This window comes from Centroberyx gerrardi, chromosome 5 (assembly GCF_048128805.1).
Source record: "Centroberyx gerrardi isolate f3 chromosome 5, fCenGer3.hap1.cur.20231027, whole genome shotgun sequence".
Lineage (NCBI taxonomy): Eukaryota > Metazoa > Chordata > Actinopteri > Beryciformes > Berycidae > Centroberyx > Centroberyx gerrardi.
Genome location: NC_136001.1, coordinates 7,329,321 through 7,351,007, shown reverse-complemented (window position 1 = coordinate 7,351,007; position 21,687 = coordinate 7,329,321). Strand labels below are relative to the sequence as shown.

Here is a 21,687-nt window from a genome sequence, read left to right as displayed (position 1 = left end):
TTTTTACATGATCCATCTGATTGACTGTAACGTGTATGTTGCAGTGGTGTATCATATATTACCTTTGAATTAATCTGAATGTAGTCATTTAAAAAGAAAGTCATCAGTCTTGTAACTTCTAAATAAATGCACTACTCTGTTCTAACAGAGCCAAATGGAGGCAGCAGGACAAGTTGCAGAGTCAGCAGAGTTTAGGTGATTAGATGGTGAAGAAAGTTAAAGCTAAAATAATAGTATTCCTGGTTTTGCTAAAGCTATTGTTGATGCCATACAAGTGATGCCCATCTCATAACTAGTACCCCTTGTACGCAAAAATATAATTCAATTTGTAAGCAAGTCTCAACGTGGTGCATTGATATAGACCAGTGATAAGGACTACTACTACTACTATGTCAGAGCCATGTGGTTATCTGAAATTAATGAACACCCATCCAGCCAATCAGAATCAAGTATTCATCCAGGCCATTGCATAATAAATATTAACGGATGATATTTTGAGAGCTGACTTTTTGTCATGTTTTGTTTCCTCTAGCATGAGGAAGTTGAGCCACTTTAGCGAGATTAGTCTCTGGTGAGAACATAACATGATGTGCAGCGTTAGAGATCGCTTTAGATCAGTTTCTATATATTAAACAACTTCTGATTTTGTGAGGGGGGATCCCTATTTGCCTCAGCCCCCCCAAGGTTTCTTCCAAGTTTTCCTACTAAGGTTTTCCTGGGAGTTTTTCCTTGTGTGCATTTAGGGTCTAAGGCTGGGGTGCCAGGTAGGTTTGGCTATGTAGAATAGGTAGATTGTTTGTCTTGCTAAATGTGCTCCTGCCTACCTTGTGTTTTTCGCTTTGTTTGTCCTACATAATTTTGTTCACCACTGATTGTGTTTAGTTAGATCTAGCTAGACACATTCTCTGTAAAGTCCTCTGAGACATGCTTGTGATAAAGGGCTATATAAATAAACTTGACTTGACTTGACTTGACTTGACTTGACTTCTGATTTTGTGGTGGCCCATGCCAAAATTGTGGCGGTGCACCACAAATAAGTCTATGTATGGGAAACACTGCTACTCTACCTATCACTTGGGCAAGTAACTCATAAGGTAGCCGTCAGTAACTGTCATCAGGATGCTGTTCCCCATTCTAAAAATGAAAATGACTCAAACTTTTTAATTTACCAGACAATGTGGCTAGTGGACAATAAGAGGATTGCTGTGGTACCTGAGGCCAAACTGTGCGCTGCATAGCTCATGTCACCAAGCATACTGGTAACAATAATAACATGGTTCCTACAACTTGCCTATAATTTAGCTAATACAAAATTAATATGTTTAAGGTAATACTGTGTCAGATAACTGGCTCCGCCACACTTGGAGAGGGACCTAACAGACACACATGTGCGCACACTCACGCACACACACATACATGTACACAGATGCACATGTGCACGCACACATACAATGCAACCTACCATATATAAACTCATCTCATTGATTACAGACTCATATCATGTCAGGTTTCTCTCCAGATCTGAGTACATTTAGTGTAACCTGTGTGTAGTTGTACTCCCTTAGAGATGAATTTAAAAGAAAATACATATAAAGAAGATAGGAAATGAAGTAAAAGAGAAAAGGGGTGAAGGAAAAGCATAACCGTCAACTGCCTGCAAATATCAGTTACTGTGCTATTTTAACTGATGTAAGTATAGCCTGTGGGTATTTCTTACTTTATTGATGTGCATTTAAAGCTAAATGAAGATCTTAATGCAACAATTGCTTTTGCAAAAATGAGAGCTGATGTATGTTTTACCCATTCATTGTTCTTTATATTTACAAAACAACCACTGAAAATGTGCAAATCCTTTCTAATATTGATCATAAATGTGACAATGTGACTGTAGGACAGTAGTGGTCTAGACTATTTTTTCAAATGATAAATAACTCCAGTGTTTGAAGATTGTTCATATATTTAAATTTAATTCCCTATCTGCTTGTGACTTTTGACAATATGAAGAAAATATTATGAACTTGTGAATATTTAGTGATGGTTTTTAAGCTGCTTGAAGTGACCACTGATCTATAGATACAAGCATCAACTATGTTTGGGGCTATATAGTCTGAAATTATATTCTAGAGAGATTTAAGTACATTCATTAAAGTCTTGTTACAGCTTTGGAAGACCCTTACACCTGCCAGATGAATTTCTCATCTGGAAGCAATGTGACAACATTTGTGACATATCATGATGCTTTCTACATGGCTGTGACCAAGAATGTGATTGTTGTGGCCCTCTTTATCACCATCAACTACTTCAATGGCACCCTGATTCACACCTTCAAGAAACATCAGGTGTAAAACTTTTCTCCATCATGTATATTTGTCTACAGAGGAGAGGCACAGAAGGAATGGTGGGGGGAAAGGAATGCATGCTATGTTTACATTATGACAAAATCATCTATTTTCTTTTCCTCTCCTCCCCTATCTTCCTCTCTGTTTTCCCCTACCAGCTGCTTAATATAAACCTTGTGTACAGCCTCTCCCTCTATCTGGTAATCCCACTCTGCTTTTTAAAATGTAAAAAAAAAAGTAAAAAAAACAACAAAAAAAAACAGACGGACAGACAAACACACAGACACAGGCGAAATCATTGATCCTTAATCTCGACTTTGTCTTGTTTTGATTGAGGTACTCCTCTTGACCACCAAACTGCGTTTTATAGGCCCATGGGGTAATGTAGATTTCCGACTTTAACAACAACTACCACCTTCAATGTGTTTTCTGTAATACAGCCCTAAAACTTTTCACTATATTATTCCCATTTATCTTGTCCCATTTTTTGAGTACGCTCATCCTCTGAAAATTTGGCCGGGTATCATTGCCCTGAAAATAAGAGTAATAATTTCAGTTCACTGTTTAGATCTCATGACCATAAGCTTCCCTTTGGCATAAGAGGCAAACCAGTTTCAGATGTGCATTCCTACTGTAAGATTTGTTGTGAATGTAGTGAATCTAATTCTGCTCTATTCCCTACAGATATTCAATGTGAATCCTCGCTATGTCCTTTTCATCCACCTGGTGGTCAACGATATGATCCAGCTGACAGTCTCTGTTACCCTGTTTATCTCCAGCTATGTGTTCTACACAATCAATGTCTCCATCTGTTGCCTCCTAATCATACCTGCTATGATCACTACCCAAAATACACCACTGTATTTAGCCGGCATGGCAGCAGAGTGCTACATTGCTATTTGTTTGCCACTCCGCCACGCACAGTTATGTACAGTCAAGAGAACATACATTCTGATCGGTTTGATCTGGTTTGTAAGTTTGAGCTCCACCTTACCAGATCTGTTTATACTCCTGGCCACAGAACCTCTAGAATTCTTCTATTCCAGAATCCTCTGCATCAAAGACATTCTGTTCCAGAGACCCTATTTCCACGAGAAGACCAATACCTCTTACATAGTGTTGCTAGTTATAGTTTGGCTCACTCTCCTCTACATATACTTAAGGATCCTATTTGCTGCTAAAGCAGCAAAAGGAGATGCTAGGAAGGCCAGGAATACTATTCTGCTTCATGGCTTTCAGCTACTGTTGTGTATGCTCACCTACATAGGCCCTGTGTTAAAAAGAGCTCTGTTCTACTGGTTCCCTAAAAATTATTTCAACTCACTCTTTGTTTGCTATATCATCATCCAGATCCTCCCCAGGTTTCTCAGTCCCATTGTGTACGGGCTGCGAGACCAGACGTTCAGGAGGTACTTGAAAAGGTACCTGCTGTGTACAGTGAGCGCACGCACCAATCCCCAGATTGCACTGAAAGGGCACACTTGAGACTGTATCTTGTTTGTGACTTGACAGTGTGTTTGATATGTGTGATTATGTTGCTGTACTAGATAAGGATAAATAAAGTTAGAAACACAAAAAGTGAATAATCCATTGACAGTATTGATGCATTTGTTGAGGTGATCTATCATTGATGTTGATCTATTATTGCTATAGACACAGTTTGACAATTCAGCCAAGGACTCGTTTTAAAGGAGCAGAGAAAAGCGAGGTGGGAGTGAAGATTTAACTTAAATTCTTCTGTGTCCAAGGTTTCACTCTGAATTTTGAACATCATTTGCATAGTTTTGCAAATCCTACTCTCCGTTTTCAAACTTGTGCACACAGTTTAGCAATCCGAGCCCTCAAAGTACCTTTCCTGCAGCAAGGAGACCACAGACAGCCATAGATATCTGTCAAGTTAGTCAATTTGGCATTCAAAATAAAAGCATAGAATTTGTCACTTTTGGAAAAAAGAAAAAAAATAACTTTCAGAGTGTACAGAAGAGAAAGAGTAATACCAAATACTCAGTGGTATGAAATTTACGCACCACAAAGCGTCACAAAATATACACAAACCTAAAGACAGGCCTGGAAAGAGGGTAAGAATAAATTAGAAACTTTTTGGAATAAAATGCATAATATTTCATTTTAAACTAAATTACATCTCTAATCATGAAATGGTAATGACAACTTATGACTGTCACAGAAAAATTGTATAATTCCTGCATAATAAAATCGTAGCCATTTTCAGATACTGAATTAGGACCAATTACATGATGGTTCAAGAAGCTTCATTTTCAAAAAATGTTCATGGCTCACACCGCACACAAAGTTGGAGAACTGCCCAAGAATAAACAGATCAGACTATACAGTTTCACATGAAACTGTGTGGGCGAGCTGAAAGCGCATGAATTGTTGCATCGGTAAATACCAAATCTACACACGATTATCTAATTACATACCTACATGCATACAAACTGACATACAGGCTTATGTACCTAAAATTACACACTTACGCACACACATAAAGATATGTAAACATATAGACACCAATTAACTCAAAACACAAATTAACAAGAAAGGAATCATTAAGTGATATTGAAAAAAATGACCCGATTGGAAATTTTGCTAAGAATTACTAGAGACAACATTTTTACTTTTGACCGCTGGTTACACTGCCACCATGGGTCCAATTACTATCATATTTGTTGAGACATCAATTTGTATTATTAGCAATTCCTGTGCAAAGCTTTAGGTGTGTAGCATACCATGTCATGGAAAATTGAGTTATAAAGCATTATAACCGATATAAGTGATAAGCGACCTCTACATTGACCAATCACAACCAAATTTCACCAAATTTCAGAACATTTGGCCGACCAGATTCTGAGATATTATCTTTTGGCATTTGTGGTGCCCCCAGTTGGCTGATTTAAAATGGCTTGACTTATATGCTTGTAGTGCACTCTTGTACATATATATCAAATTTCAAGTTTAATGATGATTAGAAAAACTACCACAAAGTTATGGCCCATCACACCTGCTAGCAAATTCAATGGTTAACAACAGTCAAACAATAAAAGTCAGTTTTGACAGAATATCTTGTTCTTCGGAGACTCTGTATCCATTTTGGTGTCAATAGATGAAAAATTGAAGAAGCCTACTTTAAAAAACGATTATATTTAAAAACTACTATATTGTTTTTCTAAAAATTCAAAATGTCAAAAATCCAATATGGTGGACCTTGTAGAACAACAGAGGCATGAAACTTTGCACACACATCCAGCTGTGGAATTCTGGCCTTCTGAAATTTTTATTTTTGACCGCTGGTTACAGAGTCACCAATCATCACCAGTCATCCAATTTGTATCATTAGCAATTATTGTGCACAGCTTGGCATGACTTATATGCTTATAGTACACTCCTGTACATGTGTACCAAGCTTAATGACAATTGGACAAACTACCATGGAGTTATGACCTATTTTGTTAGGGGCCACAAGTGCATGCAACTTCATTGGTTAAGAACAGCCAAATGATTAAAGATATCAAAAATCTGTTACATCAGTTTTTGTATCTTGGTCTTCTGAAGCTGTGTAACCATACTGGTGTCAACAGGTCAAAAACCTGAAGAAGCAAAACATGGTGGAGTTATACAAGTCCAGTTTTGGTTGGAAAAGCAAATAAATAAATAAATATGTCAACATAATTACTGTTCAAGAAAAATGTTCAACATCTAGCTGCTTCACACAAAGTGTCAAAAAACATACACAGACCTGATTTACAAATAATGCCCAAAAATGTCCTTGTACATCATTTCATAGCAGCTTCAGAATTAAATGTTGGCAAACAACTCATACAGCTCAAAGCAGATATCCACCCACAACCACACATGAACACTCTCTCTCTCTCTCTCTCTCTCTCTCTCTCTCTCTCTCTTTCACACACACACACACACACACACACACACACACACACACACACACACACACACAGACACACACACCTACACAACACCCTATTATTAATCCCATGACTTTTGTATCAACCTACTATATAAAAACTAATCTCAAAGATATCTGACTTATATTACGTCTGGTTGGTTGTCTTATTTGAATGCATTACCTTAGGTAGGTACCTATTGTCTCTGTATTGTTATTACTGCATTTGGCTACATTTGGTATTGATGTAACAAAAAAAGAATGGCCTATGTGAAATACATATATACACATTTACCGCAGCTGTGATTAATTATTATTATTATTATTATTATTATTATTATTATTATTATTACTATTACTACTACTACTACTACTACTACTGTCCGGCATGTATAAGGCATCAGTTTTATGATAGTGGTGTGTGCTTTACTGAAAGGAAAAAATGACATTAATTGCTTCTTGCATAGCTTTTATGAGTGGCTCATTCTTTACAGTGAAGTAGACTAGAAGCCACTGATGTTCTAAACTGAAATAATCAAATAATATTCTAAGTTAAAATAGTGCTTGATTTATCGTTTACAAGTTTTGAATCTTGGGCAAAATGTAGAGAGTCATTTCAGCCTTGTTAACTTATGAAAATGCAAATGATATGTGTGCTCAGAATACTATTTGGATGTTTGGCTAAACAGATTAACAACTTATTCACTGATGAACGCATCACCTACGTATGTTAAAATATCTATACAAATGCATATCTGTTCCTAGAGGATACAGAAAAAAGTAAGTAAGTAGTAAGTAAGTAAAATAATAATAATATCATATTTAAACTACTTGGTCCTGTATTAGGAACAATGTGTGATCACAGAAATCATACATCATCACAGGATTAATATGATTTATTATTATTAATATTAATTTATTGTGGTTTTTTTTTTATTTTTCCTAAATTGAAAGTTAGCATTGAGTAGTATACAACTCAACATGTTCTTGGTAAATGTTAAACAGTAAAGTTGAAATGTATTCAAAGTGCAAGGGTGTCAATTGGACATGGCCTAACAGAGTCCAAATTTGATCTTGTAGTTTTTATCACTATAATGGAGAGCAAAGATCATGCATCTGAGCAAGATAATTTAGTGACATCCTGTACGTCACATAATTAATCACATTGGCCAAATAACTATTTCTTGTCAGTCATTAGTCATTTGGAAGTTATGGGGGCAAAATATATCAGATGCAGGGACTTTGGCCTTAGGGTTTGGTAAACTGATGCCCCTGTAACCCACAGATGTCTCTTATGGAACAGGTTTGGACGACGCTGACATCTGACACATGAACCTTTCGAATGTTGGCAGTAATTCCACAACAGCTGTGTATCGGGACACCATAAGCACAGCTGTAATCAAGAATGTGATTACTGTGGCTCTCTGCATCTCCATCAACTATGTCAATGGTACCCTGGTCCATACATTCAACAAACATCAGGTGTGAAATCTGTCTAGAAATCCTCCCTGATAGATATAGGGAAAGAAGGGATAGAAATGTATGACATATTTTAGTGTAACAAACTTCACTTCATCCCCTTAGTAGCAAGCAACATAAAAACAGCAGATTGACCTGTAGAATAAAATCTGTCCAGTCTTTTTTTATATTCCATCTTCTTTCCAAGATATTTTACCGGGTTCTCACGCTGTTTCAATTTCAAAATTCCATACTTTTCCCATAATGTCATTTCTTGATTTATTTGAAGGTTTTGATCAGTGTTCAATATGATTTATGTGGATAGTCATATTTCCTAGTGCCTATTAACTATGCCATCACTCAATAGTTGGAGATTTTTCTTCCCAACAAATGTCATATGTGAAATGACTGGGGGGGTCCAAAAAGGCATATTTTTCCATACTTTTCCAAATGTTATGTGTAAAAAAAGTTCTCAATGGAAATTACCTAATTATTTTTCCATACATTTCCAGACCTGTGTAGGAACCCTGCTTTTACAGTTTTTTACGATCGCTAGCAAGCGTTTTTCAATACTTATAATACTTTTTCTAAACTCTTCACACACCAACTCACCTACAACACACAGTTGGCAAAACAGTTAATTTTATGCTCAAAATCACATATTGTAAACTAAACACCAACACTAATTTTCAAAATGCAAGAATACTTTGTCAAAATACACTAACTCTACCAAAACACTGCAAACATGTCTCAAAATCAAATAATTCTTTCAAAACACTAGCACATGTTTTCTTCCAACAGGAACATTTAGTCAATCACAGCACAATGACATACAAAATACTAACAGTAGATGATATTACAGACAATGCATCACTTTACATGTGTCAGTTCTACCCTTATACAATAGACAGTATATTGATAGTCAATTGTTTTTCGCACTGCAGTTTCTTTTGAAGTCACTCTACATTTTTCTTTTGTTGAGTGTAGTAAATGTACGCATTTTTATCTTCTTTTTTGCAAACATTCTATATCAAAAGTGAATGACTCATCTTTACTTTATAGAATGTACAGTATATGAAAAAGGAATAAGTGACAGAATTGCTGTAGTAAAGGCTTTACAATATTTGCAATAGGAAATTACTGCAAGAGATCAACAAAAATCTGCAATATAGCTGCTGGTTACAGTTGTGTAAAAATAAAATATACAAAAAGAGAAAGGCACAGAAGAAAAAAAAAAAATACACAGTCCTTTTCTAATCTACCCGGTCTTCTGCATTTGGCCACATGTTCTCGTCCACATCACTACTTATATTTTCTCTGGCTATGCACCATGGGAAGTATCTTTTGGCGTGCCTTATCCACCCCTGGCAGTGTTCAGCTGTGATTGGTCTATTTGCATAACTTCAATCAGCTGTTTCTTACGTAATAGCAATAAAAAAATATAGGACATATATTTGTGTTTCAATATACAATGTGAACTGCTGTTCACTTCAACTGTAGCCTATAAGTTAGGTTTAGAACATGAGGTTATCTGTTCTGACATACAGTGTGAAAGCATTTGTAAATTTGGCAGTAAAAATCCATAGTTTTGGTCTTGGTTGAGCTTGTGTGTAAAAGAAATTCCAGAGTTTTTAAAATGTGTTCACTGAATGCATTTTGTGTCAAAGGAACAAGAAATGTGTTAATGGTATGGCCCGCAACAGATCGATGTTGTGCTAACTGTGTTAAGAGTTATGAAAATGTGACTACAGAACTAATAAAAGGTTGCTAGCAATCGTAAAAAACTGTAAGTTGAATCTCTAACTCTGTTATAATATTTTTTTCTTTTCAATGCTTTTCCATTCTATGCTGTTCTCTTCTACTCTATTTATTCCATCCTATTCCTCTCACTTCCCAACCTATCCTGTCCTTCCCTACAGATCTTCAAAATGAACCCTCGCTACATCTTGTTCATCCATCTGGTGATCAATGATATGATCCTGCTGACCCTGTCTGGCCTAATTCAAGTCCTGAGCTACATCTTGTTCACCCTCAATGTCTCTCTCTGTATATTCTTGCTAATGTTTGCTATATTTGCCAATCTAAACACCCCCCTGACACTAGCTGTTATGGCAGTAGAGTCAGGGGCGGAAATCACGGGGGGGACAGGGGGGTCCGGACCCCCCCTTCCTGGGACTAACAGAGAGTTGTCCCCCTCAATATATCATTGTAAACATAACTATATAATTTTAAATAATATAATAATATGCATTGAAAGCACTTGTGCTAATTATAGACGCAAAACAATGCGTTTTTAAGTTTCGAAAGATTGAGTCCCTCTCTCATACGCCTCACAGTGGTTTGGTCCACTGCCTACCTGCCTCCCCGAACCCCCACACACACACATTAGCCCTCGGTACGAGTGTCTGTGGAGGATCTCTGGAAGTGTGTCAGTGGTGGCAGACCTCCAGTAAGAAGCTACTTTGCAAAGGTTAACTTAAAACAAAGGATGTGTCAGACATTTTTCTTTACTTCTACCACTCAATAGAATAAAACACATTCACAATTGTAATCAGACTACATTTTGTTCCGTTACCTCGCGGTTGAATCTTGTGCGTCAGCGTGTTGGTACGGAGCCGCGTCTCCTAATGCATGTGTGTGTATGGAGGCAGGAGGTCTGTCCACAATTAAAATCCTCATAACTCGCTGAATTTTCGACCGATTTTCGAGCGGTTTGGTTTGTTACAAATGCCAGACATGTATTTATGATACAGGATAGTTGGTTAAATTAAAATGCGGGATTTCATACCAAAATACTTTATCTTTTGTAGATGGTAACAGTAATATTTCTATAATATAATATTTAAGATTAACTTACCCTATGTAATTAGGTTCTAAGTATATTATTTTTTTCTTACTGCATGTAAAATGGCTGGCACTATGTTATTTTGTTCATAATTTTGGAAATAAATGAAGACTTAATTAATAAAAAAGACATAATTACAACAAACATTATGTTAAATATAAGTAAGTTTCTGGCAGGCTTCATAGCGTTCTGGACTTTTACACACTGACAGCAAAACATTAGAGATCTGCTTTTTCGGGAAAACAAAATCTAATTAGGCATATATTAGCTTTAGTTCAGTTAATGGGTGTTGCATCTCACCTACTACTGTAAATAACCTGCATGCTGTGTGTGTGTGTGTGTGTGTGTGTGTGTGTGTGTGTCTATTTGTCAGCCAGCCAGGTCAGTTAAAATGGCAGAGAAAAGAAAAACAGACATCCGATCATTTTTCAGTGCACCGAAACGCCAAGTAGAAAGACCCCTGTAATATCAAAGGCAATTTGATAAAATCTTCATAAGAAAGGAATGAAGTGCTTATGGAAATGTTTCATAATGGACCTCTATATACATTTAATACAACAGTACTTTTGGCGGCACCTTTGGTGTCCCCTTCAGGAATTGCTCTTGAGAAATTTTTCTGTTTATTGTCCCCCCCAACAGTGAAATGAAATATCCGCCCTTGAGTAGAGTGTTACATTGCCATATGCTTCCCTCTCCACCACACTCAGATCTGGACAGTCCAGAAAACATATGCTGTGATTTGTCTGATATGGGTTCTGAGCACACTTTCTATCCTACCAGACCTCTTTGTCACCCTGGTCACAGAACCCCTGGAGTTCTTCCGTTCCAGAGTTTTCTGCCTTAGGGAAACCATTTTCAGGAACCCCTATCTCACTGAGAAGAGAGATGTCTCCTACATAGTGTTTCTGGTCCTAATTTGGCTCATTCTGTTCTACACTTACTTCAAGATCCTCTTCGCTGCAAAGGCAGCTGCTGCAGATGCTAAGAAAGCCAGGAACACTGTCCTTCTCCATGGCTTTCAGCTGTTGTTGTGTATGCTCACCTACGTGTGCCATCTTGTAATCAAAGGTGTGACGTACTTGTTCCCAACAGGGGTACTGGCCATTCGCTTCACTATCTATATCCTTATTCAGATCCTGCCCCGGCTCATCAGTCCAGTTATTTATGGTCTACGCGACAAAACTTTCAGTAAGTACCTGAAAACGTATATTTTCTGTAGAATGTGCATTAAGACGAATCCAAAGACAACTCTGAAGAGGCCTACATAATGTCCTGTTTTTGAGTTTGATGCTCCTGCTATTTTATGCTTGTGTTGTTTCATACTTAGAGATAAAGTTTAAGTAAAAACATTTTACTAGAGGCCCCAGGTCTGAAATCTGCATTTTACATAGACACTATTATAATAATAATAGTGTCTATGCAATTCTCAAATGACCTTTTGCTTACAATTAACAAGGTACATCCTGTTTGCTCACTAACTAGTTGAATAGCACCAATAGCAATCTACATGGCCAGGGTGAGGAAGAGCAGGGGCCTCATTTATCATCCGTACATAAGCAGTTTTGCATTTGCACGTTTCTAAGCACAGAATTTGAATTATCAATTTGTATGTGAGAATATGTAAATTTACACCTAGTCCTGACCATGTGTACGCACAAACTCCTGGTGGTAGAAAAATATTGTGGGTAAAATAGTTCTACTAGGATGTACAACAAATGAGCAGACATTAGGAAAAACTTGAAATGACAGTCCAAAGGAGAAATTAAGTAAGCAAGCACATAGCATTAATGCCAGTGCTCTAATAGCTGGAAAAGGACACTAATCCCATTCCTAATAAATATAGTGCGTAAAATACCACTAAATTGTCTGCCATGTGAGTATATTTGATTGAATGATTGCCAGTTAAGATACTGTGTGTTAAATACACACAGATGGGCCATTTAGGCTCACAGTGAAATCGTATTCCTATGATGCGGACAATGGGTTTAGTGGGTTTAATGGGTTATCATTTTTGTTTACATGATTACTGTGCATACTCGTGCTAGCAGTTCTTATGCATATATTTAGAACTCTACGCACGCTTTGATCAAGCGGCCAAAACCACGGGTGAATTTTGAAGCCAATATGGAAGAGGCAGCAGCGGCAATTCCTCAAACGTCCGCTAGGGGCCGGCCCCAAAAAGACTCCAAACCCGGCCCAACTCCATGCAAGTCAATGGGATCACAACCCAACTTCTCGCTAAAATTATGAAGTCAAATTTGTTCCACAAGAGGTTATGGATGTAGTAGCTAATTTTATTTGTGTGATTAACGGGATATAATGGATATAACACGGGATTGTTTGCTTAGTGATTGACAGGTCGCCTGTCCAGTAATCGACAGGGCAGCAATTATGGGCCAATAGCAGGCAGCGCTGCGGCTCTGCAGACAACCCAAATTCCACCTTTAGGCTGCTCTGGCTCCAAAATATGTCAACATGGCGGCGACTGTAAACACAATCTCCAGCCTTGAAAATGGCTCTTCAGAAGCCAATGGGTGACTTCACACTCACTACGTCCATCTTTTTTTTACAGTCTATGGCTTTGATAAATGAGGCCCCAGGTCTGAAATCTGCTTTTTCTGTTTGTTCATGTGCAAAAGAATGGGAGAAATAAAGTGGAAAATTAATGAATACCAAAGGTGATTTCAGACATGTCAAATCTATTCACGCCTTTCTCTCTCTCAAATCCTCTCCTATTCACTCTGCTCTACCCAGACAGGTGTGGAATTTGAACCCCGTTTAGATGCTCTTGATCTCCTTTGTGTTGACGAACTTAAACAGCTCAAATTCCAACTAGTGGCATGTAATATGTGTACTTTAATCTGCTCCTGCAGTCCTTAGACTGCAGTCTGGGACCCTGTTCTCCATTTCAGTACATCAGATAAGAAGGGATTGTTAGGGCTTGAGAGAATTTGAAGCAAAGGATTGACAATAAATAGTTGGGGGTGGGGGACTATGGATCGGGCTGTGTCCGTCCGTCCATCTGTCGGTCAAATGTGATCCCCCAGGTGGGGATATCTAAGATTGGTCTGGTTTTAACAATACTTGGAGAGATGATGCATTTTGGCACTGTATTCTGGCATTTAGAAAATAATTACACTGGCTTAATGGGGACACTAAAATTAAAGATCAAAATTTCTAACTTTGTCATAACTGCTACACCACCGGACCTGAATATGATGAATAACACCTGTGATGCTGACTGCTCTGTATGTACAGTACTCTGTGCTGACTTGACTTTTCTTCACAGCATACCCCTGATGAAGACCGAGTCAAAATGCTGGGTGCTGTGTTGGCTCTAAAATTATGAGAGTATGTGCTTTCCCCTGTCTACACATATTAGCAGTGTTGGGCAAGCTACTTGGAAAATGTAGTGAGCTAAGCTACCAGTTACTCTACATGAAATGAAGCTCCACTACATTGAAGCAATCCCCCAGAGACTCAACCCACAGCAGCAAAAGAATAAAGACCTGACGCGTGTTAACTGTATTCCCCTGCACCAGAGACGTCGTAGGCATCAGCCCAAGGATTGGTCTGTGATGTCACTGTCATACGGAAGTGCTTCTGTCGGCTACACATACACAGTTCCTCCGTGTATGGCGCTGGCGTCACGTACCTATCCTGAGCAGTATTCCAGACCACAGCAGAAAGCTCGGCTGCGCTTGAGCTTTAGAAATGCTTGGGAGAATGTAGCTTTTTGGACGCTACCGCACTACTTGATCAATAAAACAGCTTAGCTACTGAAAATGCTATTTGATTCAAAAACTGTGACGCTACCACCACGCTACTGAGAAATGTAGTTAAACTAGTAGCGCCGCTACTTGTAGCGACGTTACTGCCCAACACTGCATATTAGATGCAGAGCTTTGGGACTTTAGCACTGGAGAAACAGTTCTTCTTGGCTGTGAGGACTGTATTTATTGGGTGGTAAATGCCAAATATGTTCGATATGATTAGGGTGGCTCAGATCAGAGGGGTTTAGATTAAATCTATAAACCCCTCACACCTCAAGATAATTTCGCCAACCATCAGACTGGACTGAAAGCACTGCCATAGTTAGTCATATATAATGACTTAAGTGAATGGAGTTAAAATATGTTATTCTACATAGCTGAAGAAGTGAAGAAAATGTACAGTATTTAGTAGGGATGGGACAATATATCGTAGTACGATAATTCGCGATGTAAAATCATGACGATGTACATCTTGACATATAACGATGTGCGTCAGACGTACACCCTGTGAGCTACATTGTCTGCAGTTTACTGTAATCTGCCTGCCTCTGCCCCTCCTTCTCCTTCTCCACCCATTACACAGTTTGACCAGCAGAGGGTGCAAACACTTTGCAATGCAAAACTGCGAAGCCAAGTGGCAGACATGGCGGACAAGGAAGAGGATATTTGAGTAGAGCTTGGCCGGTGAGATGAGTGGCAGCGTTCTTTCAGAGGAGCGCTACAGCGACTGTGGTGTTGACTTCCAAACAGACCCTGCTACAGCTGCCACAGCACAAACTCATTGTGGATGTTCCAACCAGGTGGATCAGTACGTATGAGATGCTGGATCGAGCCATATTTTCATTCTGATTGAAGATTCCCCCGCAAGTGTTTACATGAACGCTAAATAAGGATCGCATGGTGTGTGCTTACATACTCCACAATATGTAATCACAATAAAAGTTTCTGATATGCGCAAAATAGCCTACAGAATCTAACATGGACATACGTTTTTAAAAGATAGACCTGCGTCGGGCGCTTGGCACCGTTATTGCTTATGTTGTTTTTTCTGATGAAGCAACAGCTTTATCACAACGTACGACTCCAAAAGTGTCAGAAACAGACGTTTTGTTTTGCACCCACAATGATTGGGTACACTTGTAATTGTCACCGGCGTATGCCGAAACTGGCCCGGTTAGGTGGAGTCAGCACTTGATTTACAGTTTTTTACGATTGCTAGCAACCTTTTATCAGTTCTGTAGTCACATTTTCATAACTCTTAACACAGTTAGCACAACATCGATCTGTTGCGGGCCATACCATTAACACATTTCTTGTTCCTTTGACACAAAATGCATTCAGTGAACACATTTTAAAAACTCTGGAATTTCTTTTACACACAAGCTCAACCAAGACCAAAACTGTGGATTTTTACTGCCAAATTTACAAATGCTTGCACACTGTATGTCAGAACAGATAACCTCATGTTCTAAACCTAACTTATAGGCTACAGTTGAAGTGAACAGCAGTTCACATTGTATATTGAAACACAAATATATGTCCTATATTTTTTATATTGCTATTGAGAAACTGATTGAAGTCATGCAAATAGACCAATCACAGCTGATTCCCGTCTAAGTTGGAGACATACCCAGGTGTTGAGGTTCTTTCAGTTGCATGACCATATACTGTAAAAAGGGGACCTCTTTGGACTGATCTTGTTCAATGTGGACACAGAACAATATAGAGCAGAAGAAAGAGAGGGTAGATTAGAAAAGGACTGTGTATTTTTCTTTTTTTTTCTTCTGTGCCTTTTTCTGTTTGTATATTTTATTTTTACACAACTGTAACCAGCAGCTATATTACAGATTTTTGTTGATCTCTTGCAGTAATTTCCTATTGCAAATACTGTAAAGCCTTTACTGCAGCAATTCTGTCACTTACTGTATTCCTTTTTCATATAGTGTACATTCTATAAAGTAAAGATGAGTCATTCACTTTTGATATAGAATGTTTGCAAAAAAGAAGAAAAAAATGCGTACATTTACTACACTCAACAAAAGAAAAATGTAGAGTGATTTCAAAAGAAACTGCAGTGCGAAAAACAATTGACTATCAATATACTGTCTATTGTATAAGGGTAGAACTGACACATGTAAAGTAATACATTTTCTGTAATACCATCTGCTGTTAGTATTTTGTATGTCATTGTGCTGTGATTGACTAAATGTTCCTGTTGGAAGAAAACGTGCTAGAGTTTTGAAAGAATTATTTGATTTTGAGACATGTTTGCAGTGTTTTGGTAGAGTTAGTGTATTTTGACAAAGTATTCTTGCATTTTGAAAATTAGTGTTGGTGTTTAGTTTACAATATGTGATTTTGAGCATAAAATTAACTGTTTTGCCAACTGTGTGTTGTAGGTGAGTTGGTGTGTGAAGAGTTTAGAAAAGGTATTATAAGTATTGAAAAACGCTTGCTAGCGATCGTAAAAAACTGTAACAACAGGCTATGCTGCCTACGTCAAGCCTGAGCACCCCAGTGTTACAGTTTTTTACGATCGCTAGCAAGCGTTTTTCAATACTTATAATACTTTTTCTAAACTCTTCACACACAAACTCACCTACAACACACAGTTGGCAAAACAGTTAATTTTATGCTCAAAATCACATATTGTAAACTAAACACCAACACTAATTTTCAAAATGCAAGAATACTTTGTCAAAATACACTAACTCTACCAAAACACTGCAAACATGTCTCAAAATCAAATAATTCTTTCAAAACTCTAACACATGTTTTCTTCCAACAGGAACATTTAGTCAATCACAGCACAATGACATACAAAATACTAACAGCAGATGGTATTACAGAAAATGTATTACTTTACATGTGTCAGTTCTACCCTTATACAATAGACAGTATATTGATAGTCAATTGTTTTTCGCACTGCAGTTTCTTTTGAAGTCACTCTACATTTTTCTTTTGTTGAGTGTAGTAAATGTACGCATTTTTTTCTTCTTTTTTGCAAACATTCTATATCAAAAGTGAATGACTCATCTTTACTTTATAGAATGTACACTATATGAAAAAGGAATACAGTAAGTGACAGAATTGCTGCAGTAAAGGCTTTACAGTATTTGCAATAGGAAATTACTGCAAGAGATCAACAAAAATCTGTAATATAGCTGCTGGTTACAGTTGTGTAAAAATAAAATATACAAACAGAAAAAGGCACAGAAGAAAAAAAAAGAAAAATACACAGTCCTTTTCTAATCTACCCTCTCTTTCTTCTGCTCTATATTGTTCTGTGTCCACATTGAACAAGATCAGTCCAAAGAGGTCCCCTTTTTACAGTATATGGTCATGCAACTGAAAGAACCTCAACACCTGGGTATGTCTCCAACTTAGACGGGAATCAGCTGTGATTGGTCTATTTGCATGACTTCAATCAGTTTCTCAATAGCAATATAAAAAATATAGGACATATATTTGTGTTTCAATATACAATGTGAACTGCTGTTCACTTCAACTGTAGCCTATAAGTTAGGTTTAGAACATGAGGTTATCTGTTCTGACATACAGTGTGCAAGCATTTGTAAATTTGGCAGTAAAAATCCACAGTTTTGGTCTTGGTTGAGCTTGTGTGTAAAAGAAATTCCAGAGTTTTTAAAATGTGTTCACTGAATGCATTTTGTGTCAAAGGAACAAGAAATGTGTTAATGGTATGGCCCGCAACAGATCGATGTTGTGCTAACTGTGTTAAGAGTTATGAAAATGTGACTACAGAACTGATAAAAGGTTGCTAGCAATCGTAAAAAACTGTAATAAAAAGTGCAGCCTATAAGAAAGTGACTGGAATGAGTGTTTACATAGCAAAATTGTATCCATTGACCGGATTATGAAAGGGTTAGGCTATACCACCCCTCTCAACGGAATCAAGTTTCTTTCAAAATGGGCCAGTTTATTCTGATTGGACTACTATTCTTGTTCTTCTACCATTGCAAGAAAAACATTGCTAAAAAGATTTATAGTTTTGTCAAATAAATAATGGCATTGTTATACAATCATACTTTGTATTCATCTAACTTTTATGACATCGAATCCTGGCTGAATCGAATCGTGAACCCCACATCGTGAATCCCCTTTAATTTTCCCGTAACTCCTGAATAAGAAGCTGTGAATCGGAAACTCTTTTGCATTCACTTTATGTCAGACTGTGCGATTGGAGATAAGTAAAATCTTCAGTTCAGTTTGAGTTCTTTATTTTAATCCCAAAATTGATTTGCAAGCAGGTGTAAAAAAAAAAAGAAAAAAAAAAAGAAAAAAAGTAGGCAATGACAAGTAACATACAGATATACAATACAGTAAAATAAACAAAAACATTATTATTATTATTATTATTATTATTATTATAATTATTAATAATAATAATAATAATAATAATAATAATAACAATAAAATTGCCAGTCCACAGTTGTGGTGTGCAATAATAACTTTCTGCAGGACTTCTTTCTCAAAATAACTTTAACTGTCTTCTTCAGAACAAGGAGACCACATGATTGGAATGAAAATAAAATTTCACTTATATTTTTATATTTCACTCTGTTTGAGGATATGTTTTTCAAAATTGATCTGAGAGATTTTGAGAGCGATCTCAGATTGTGAAGACACATATTCATGAGTGCAAGCATACTCACATAGACAGACACACACACATACACATACTGATACACAAGAAATACACACATATACACACACAGCCTTTACATAATCCCAGGATTTGTGTTTCAACCTACTGTATATAAACTAATGTCAGGAATATCACACTCAGATCATTTCAGACTGTGCACAGTACATCAAGTCAGAGGTGAGTACATCCTGCTTCAGGTTTACACTTCCTGTAGTACCGCACTTAACTGCATTTAGCTTAGATCTGAGAACAAAGAATGTGATATATGCAATATAGTTTATTTTTATTTAACTATTGAAATGGTAATTTTATATAAATAATTGTTTTTTTTAGTTAATTATTTTCCACTTGCAAGAATTGACAGCTTTTCAAGATTTATAGCTCAGATCTCATACTTCCATATTTCTCATGTTTCCTATGGTTTTAAACTGGTTTACACTCATAAAAAAATATTACAAATCACATCTGATGGCACAGTTATGTTTAATGCTTTTCATTTACAGTCAGTATTTACAATATTTAATAATTATTCAGCCATATAAAAGTCTTATGGAGGTTATAGCCTACACTGAAATTCTACACCAAAAAGCAACATGTTTACTTTTGGAACACAACTGATGGAAATTAGAATTATGTATATTATATTTCATCTTTATTTTGTATATTATATTTAAATTCAATTTGCATTTGAAGTGGGCTGTGAATGCCATGTTCATGTAATATAAGTCTAATGTATAGTTTTTTACGTTTTAAGAAACTAACATTTTATGAACGATAATAAATGTGTTTGTTTCTATGGAAAAAATCTTCAGGAATGGAAGAAAAATATTTAGGGGTTCAAAACCTAAATAGAGACTCTGGGCTCTGTTTGTGTGAATCAAGGCGCACGAATCAAGGCGCAAGTGTTTGGTAAGTTTGTGGCCAGTGGCGCGCAGTACACATGTGGTGCTGTTGGAGATGGGGTTGGATTAGGAGGAATAGGCCTACATTATCAGTAGGTATTTTAGGGGCTGGTGTTGTCGTGAGCAAGCACAAATCACAATAATCTATGACACCAAAATTGTACTGCACTTCTTGATCACTACTGATACACCCCCTACTGCGCCTCTCCTCCCTCTTCAGCATAGTCAAGTTCAAAGCGAGTCACCAAAATACCAAACCGGCGAAGGCAAGAAAAAAATGTGTACATCCAACAAAAATACCACTTTGCCGGCGCAAATTCTGCCATGTACCATGCGCCATCACATTTTTATGATTCTGATTGGCCACAGAACCCCTGGAGTTCTTCCATTCCAAGGTTTTTTGTCTCAGGGATTTAGTTTTCCAGAGTCCTCATCTCATCAAGAAGAAAGAGTTTTCATACATAGTGTTTCTGGTCCTAGTTGGCTCACCCTGTTCTACACATACTTCAGGATCCTTTTTGCTGCAAAGGCAGCTGCTGCAGATGCAAAGAAAGCGAAGAACACTGTCCTTCTCCATGGCTTTCAGCTGGTCTTATGTATGCTCACCTATGTGGTCCCTCTGATGATCAAAGGTCTGACACTCTTGTTCCCAGAAGGGTCACTGGTCATTCGCTTCACCCTGTCTGTCTTTATTCAGATCCTGCCGCGGCTCATAAGCCCTATTGTCTATGGCCTACGAGACAACACTTTCAGGAAGTACCTGAAGAAGTATTTCTTCTGTAAAGAGTGCATTCGTATCCAGCCACAGACTACAGTGAAGCCGCCTTTGTAAAATAACGCTGTGTTTGGGTTTGATGCTTAAACCTGCAATAAGCGATTTCAGACCCTATAACCAATCCTGAAACTAACGTGTGCTATGTGGAGATTTCCTTGAAATGTAATGATATAAAAAATAGCCACACAAGTGGGCCAGCTGTGTTGCTGTTTTCACCTCTTTTCTAAACCTTGTTGTCAAAACCCAGCCCGACTCGAAGCTCCTCCCGACCCATTCAGTAGCTTTTCATTTTTTTTAAAACTAGCTTGTCTCCTCCCATGCTGTGTAAAGTGGCGCTCTTCCCCTCCCATTCCTCAAACAAGTTTGCGTAATGGCGGCATTGATGAGGCGAGCAAGTAAACTAGTAAACTTGCTACCTACCTCTTCACTTGTCATTGTGGGACATCTAACCTTCAGCGGGGGAAAAATCTGGCAAAGTGAGACTGGTAACCGGTGACACTTCTCCATAGGTACGTTTATCTTAGCTATTAGACTTTATGCACGGTCCTTCGTGAAGTTTGTCCTTTGGAGCCTCTGTAGTCCAGCAGCTTTGCTGTGATTTATTTATAAATGTGTTGCGGTTTCTGCCACCCTCTAGTGGTCGGAAAATCGCTTAGTGCCGCTTTAAGCAGGTTTGCGGAGTAACACATTCTATAAAATGGGATTATAGTAATCCAATTATACAAAATAGCAACTGTAATAAATTAATAGGGCTGCCCCCGACGAAAGATTTTCCTAGTCGACTAGTAGTCGTTAGTTCAAGCCATCAGTCGACTAGTCGTTGCACGTTTATGATATTAATTTAATTATTTAAATATATATTTTTTGAAAAAACACACCCAAGTCGCGGCTACTTGCAGTCAGAAACACCGGTGAAATACACTCTGGTTCATGGGAAAAAACACACCCAAGTCAAGGCTACTCGTGGTCAGAAACACCGGTGAAATACACTCTGGTTCACCAAAAAA

The 21,687-nt window shown here is 37.6% G+C and overlaps 2 protein-coding genes across 2 annotated transcripts; both read left to right on the top strand.

The window, feature by feature from the left end:
• The first annotated feature begins 2,186 nt into the window (after positions 1–2,186).
• LOC139921121 (odorant receptor 131-2-like) lies at positions 2,187–3,824 on the top strand. The gene is made up of 2 exons (XM_071911284.1): positions 2,187–2,339; positions 3,024–3,824. The coding sequence occupies exons 1-2, from the start codon at positions 2,187–2,189 to the stop codon at positions 3,822–3,824; spliced, it is 954 nt and encodes a 317-aa protein (XP_071767385.1).
• A 3,763-nt stretch (positions 3,825–7,587) lies between these two features.
• LOC139921123 (odorant receptor 131-2-like) lies at positions 7,588–20,737 on the top strand. Its single transcript, XM_071911285.1, has 4 exons — positions 7,588–7,740; positions 9,636–9,821; positions 11,269–11,765; positions 20,386–20,737. Exons 1-4 carry the CDS (start codon positions 7,588–7,590, stop codon positions 20,735–20,737), a joined length of 1,188 nt encoding a protein of 395 aa, XP_071767386.1.
• The last annotated feature ends 950 nt before the right edge of the window (positions 20,738–21,687 follow it).

Excerpts from the sequence above, each read along its gene's own strand:
- LOC139921123 (XM_071911285.1), top strand. The coding sequence starts at position 7,588 with ATGAACCTTTCGAATGTTGGCAGTAATTCCACAACAGCTGTGTATCGG. Across the intron at positions 9,822-11,268 it reads ACACCCCCCTGACACTAGCT|ATCTGGACAGTCCAGAAAAC; the intron begins GTTATGGCAGTA and ends CACCACACTCAG. Across the intron at positions 11,766-20,385 it reads TTCAGTAAGTACCTGAAAAC|TTGGCTCACCCTGTTCTACA; the intron begins GTATATTTTCTG and ends TTCTGGTCCTAG.
- LOC139921121 (XM_071911284.1), top strand. The coding sequence starts at position 2,187 with ATGAATTTCTCATCTGGAAGCAATGTGACAACATTTGTGACATATCAT. Across the intron at positions 2,340-3,023 it reads ACACCTTCAAGAAACATCAG|ATATTCAATGTGAATCCTCG; the intron begins GTGTAAAACTTT and ends TATTCCCTACAG.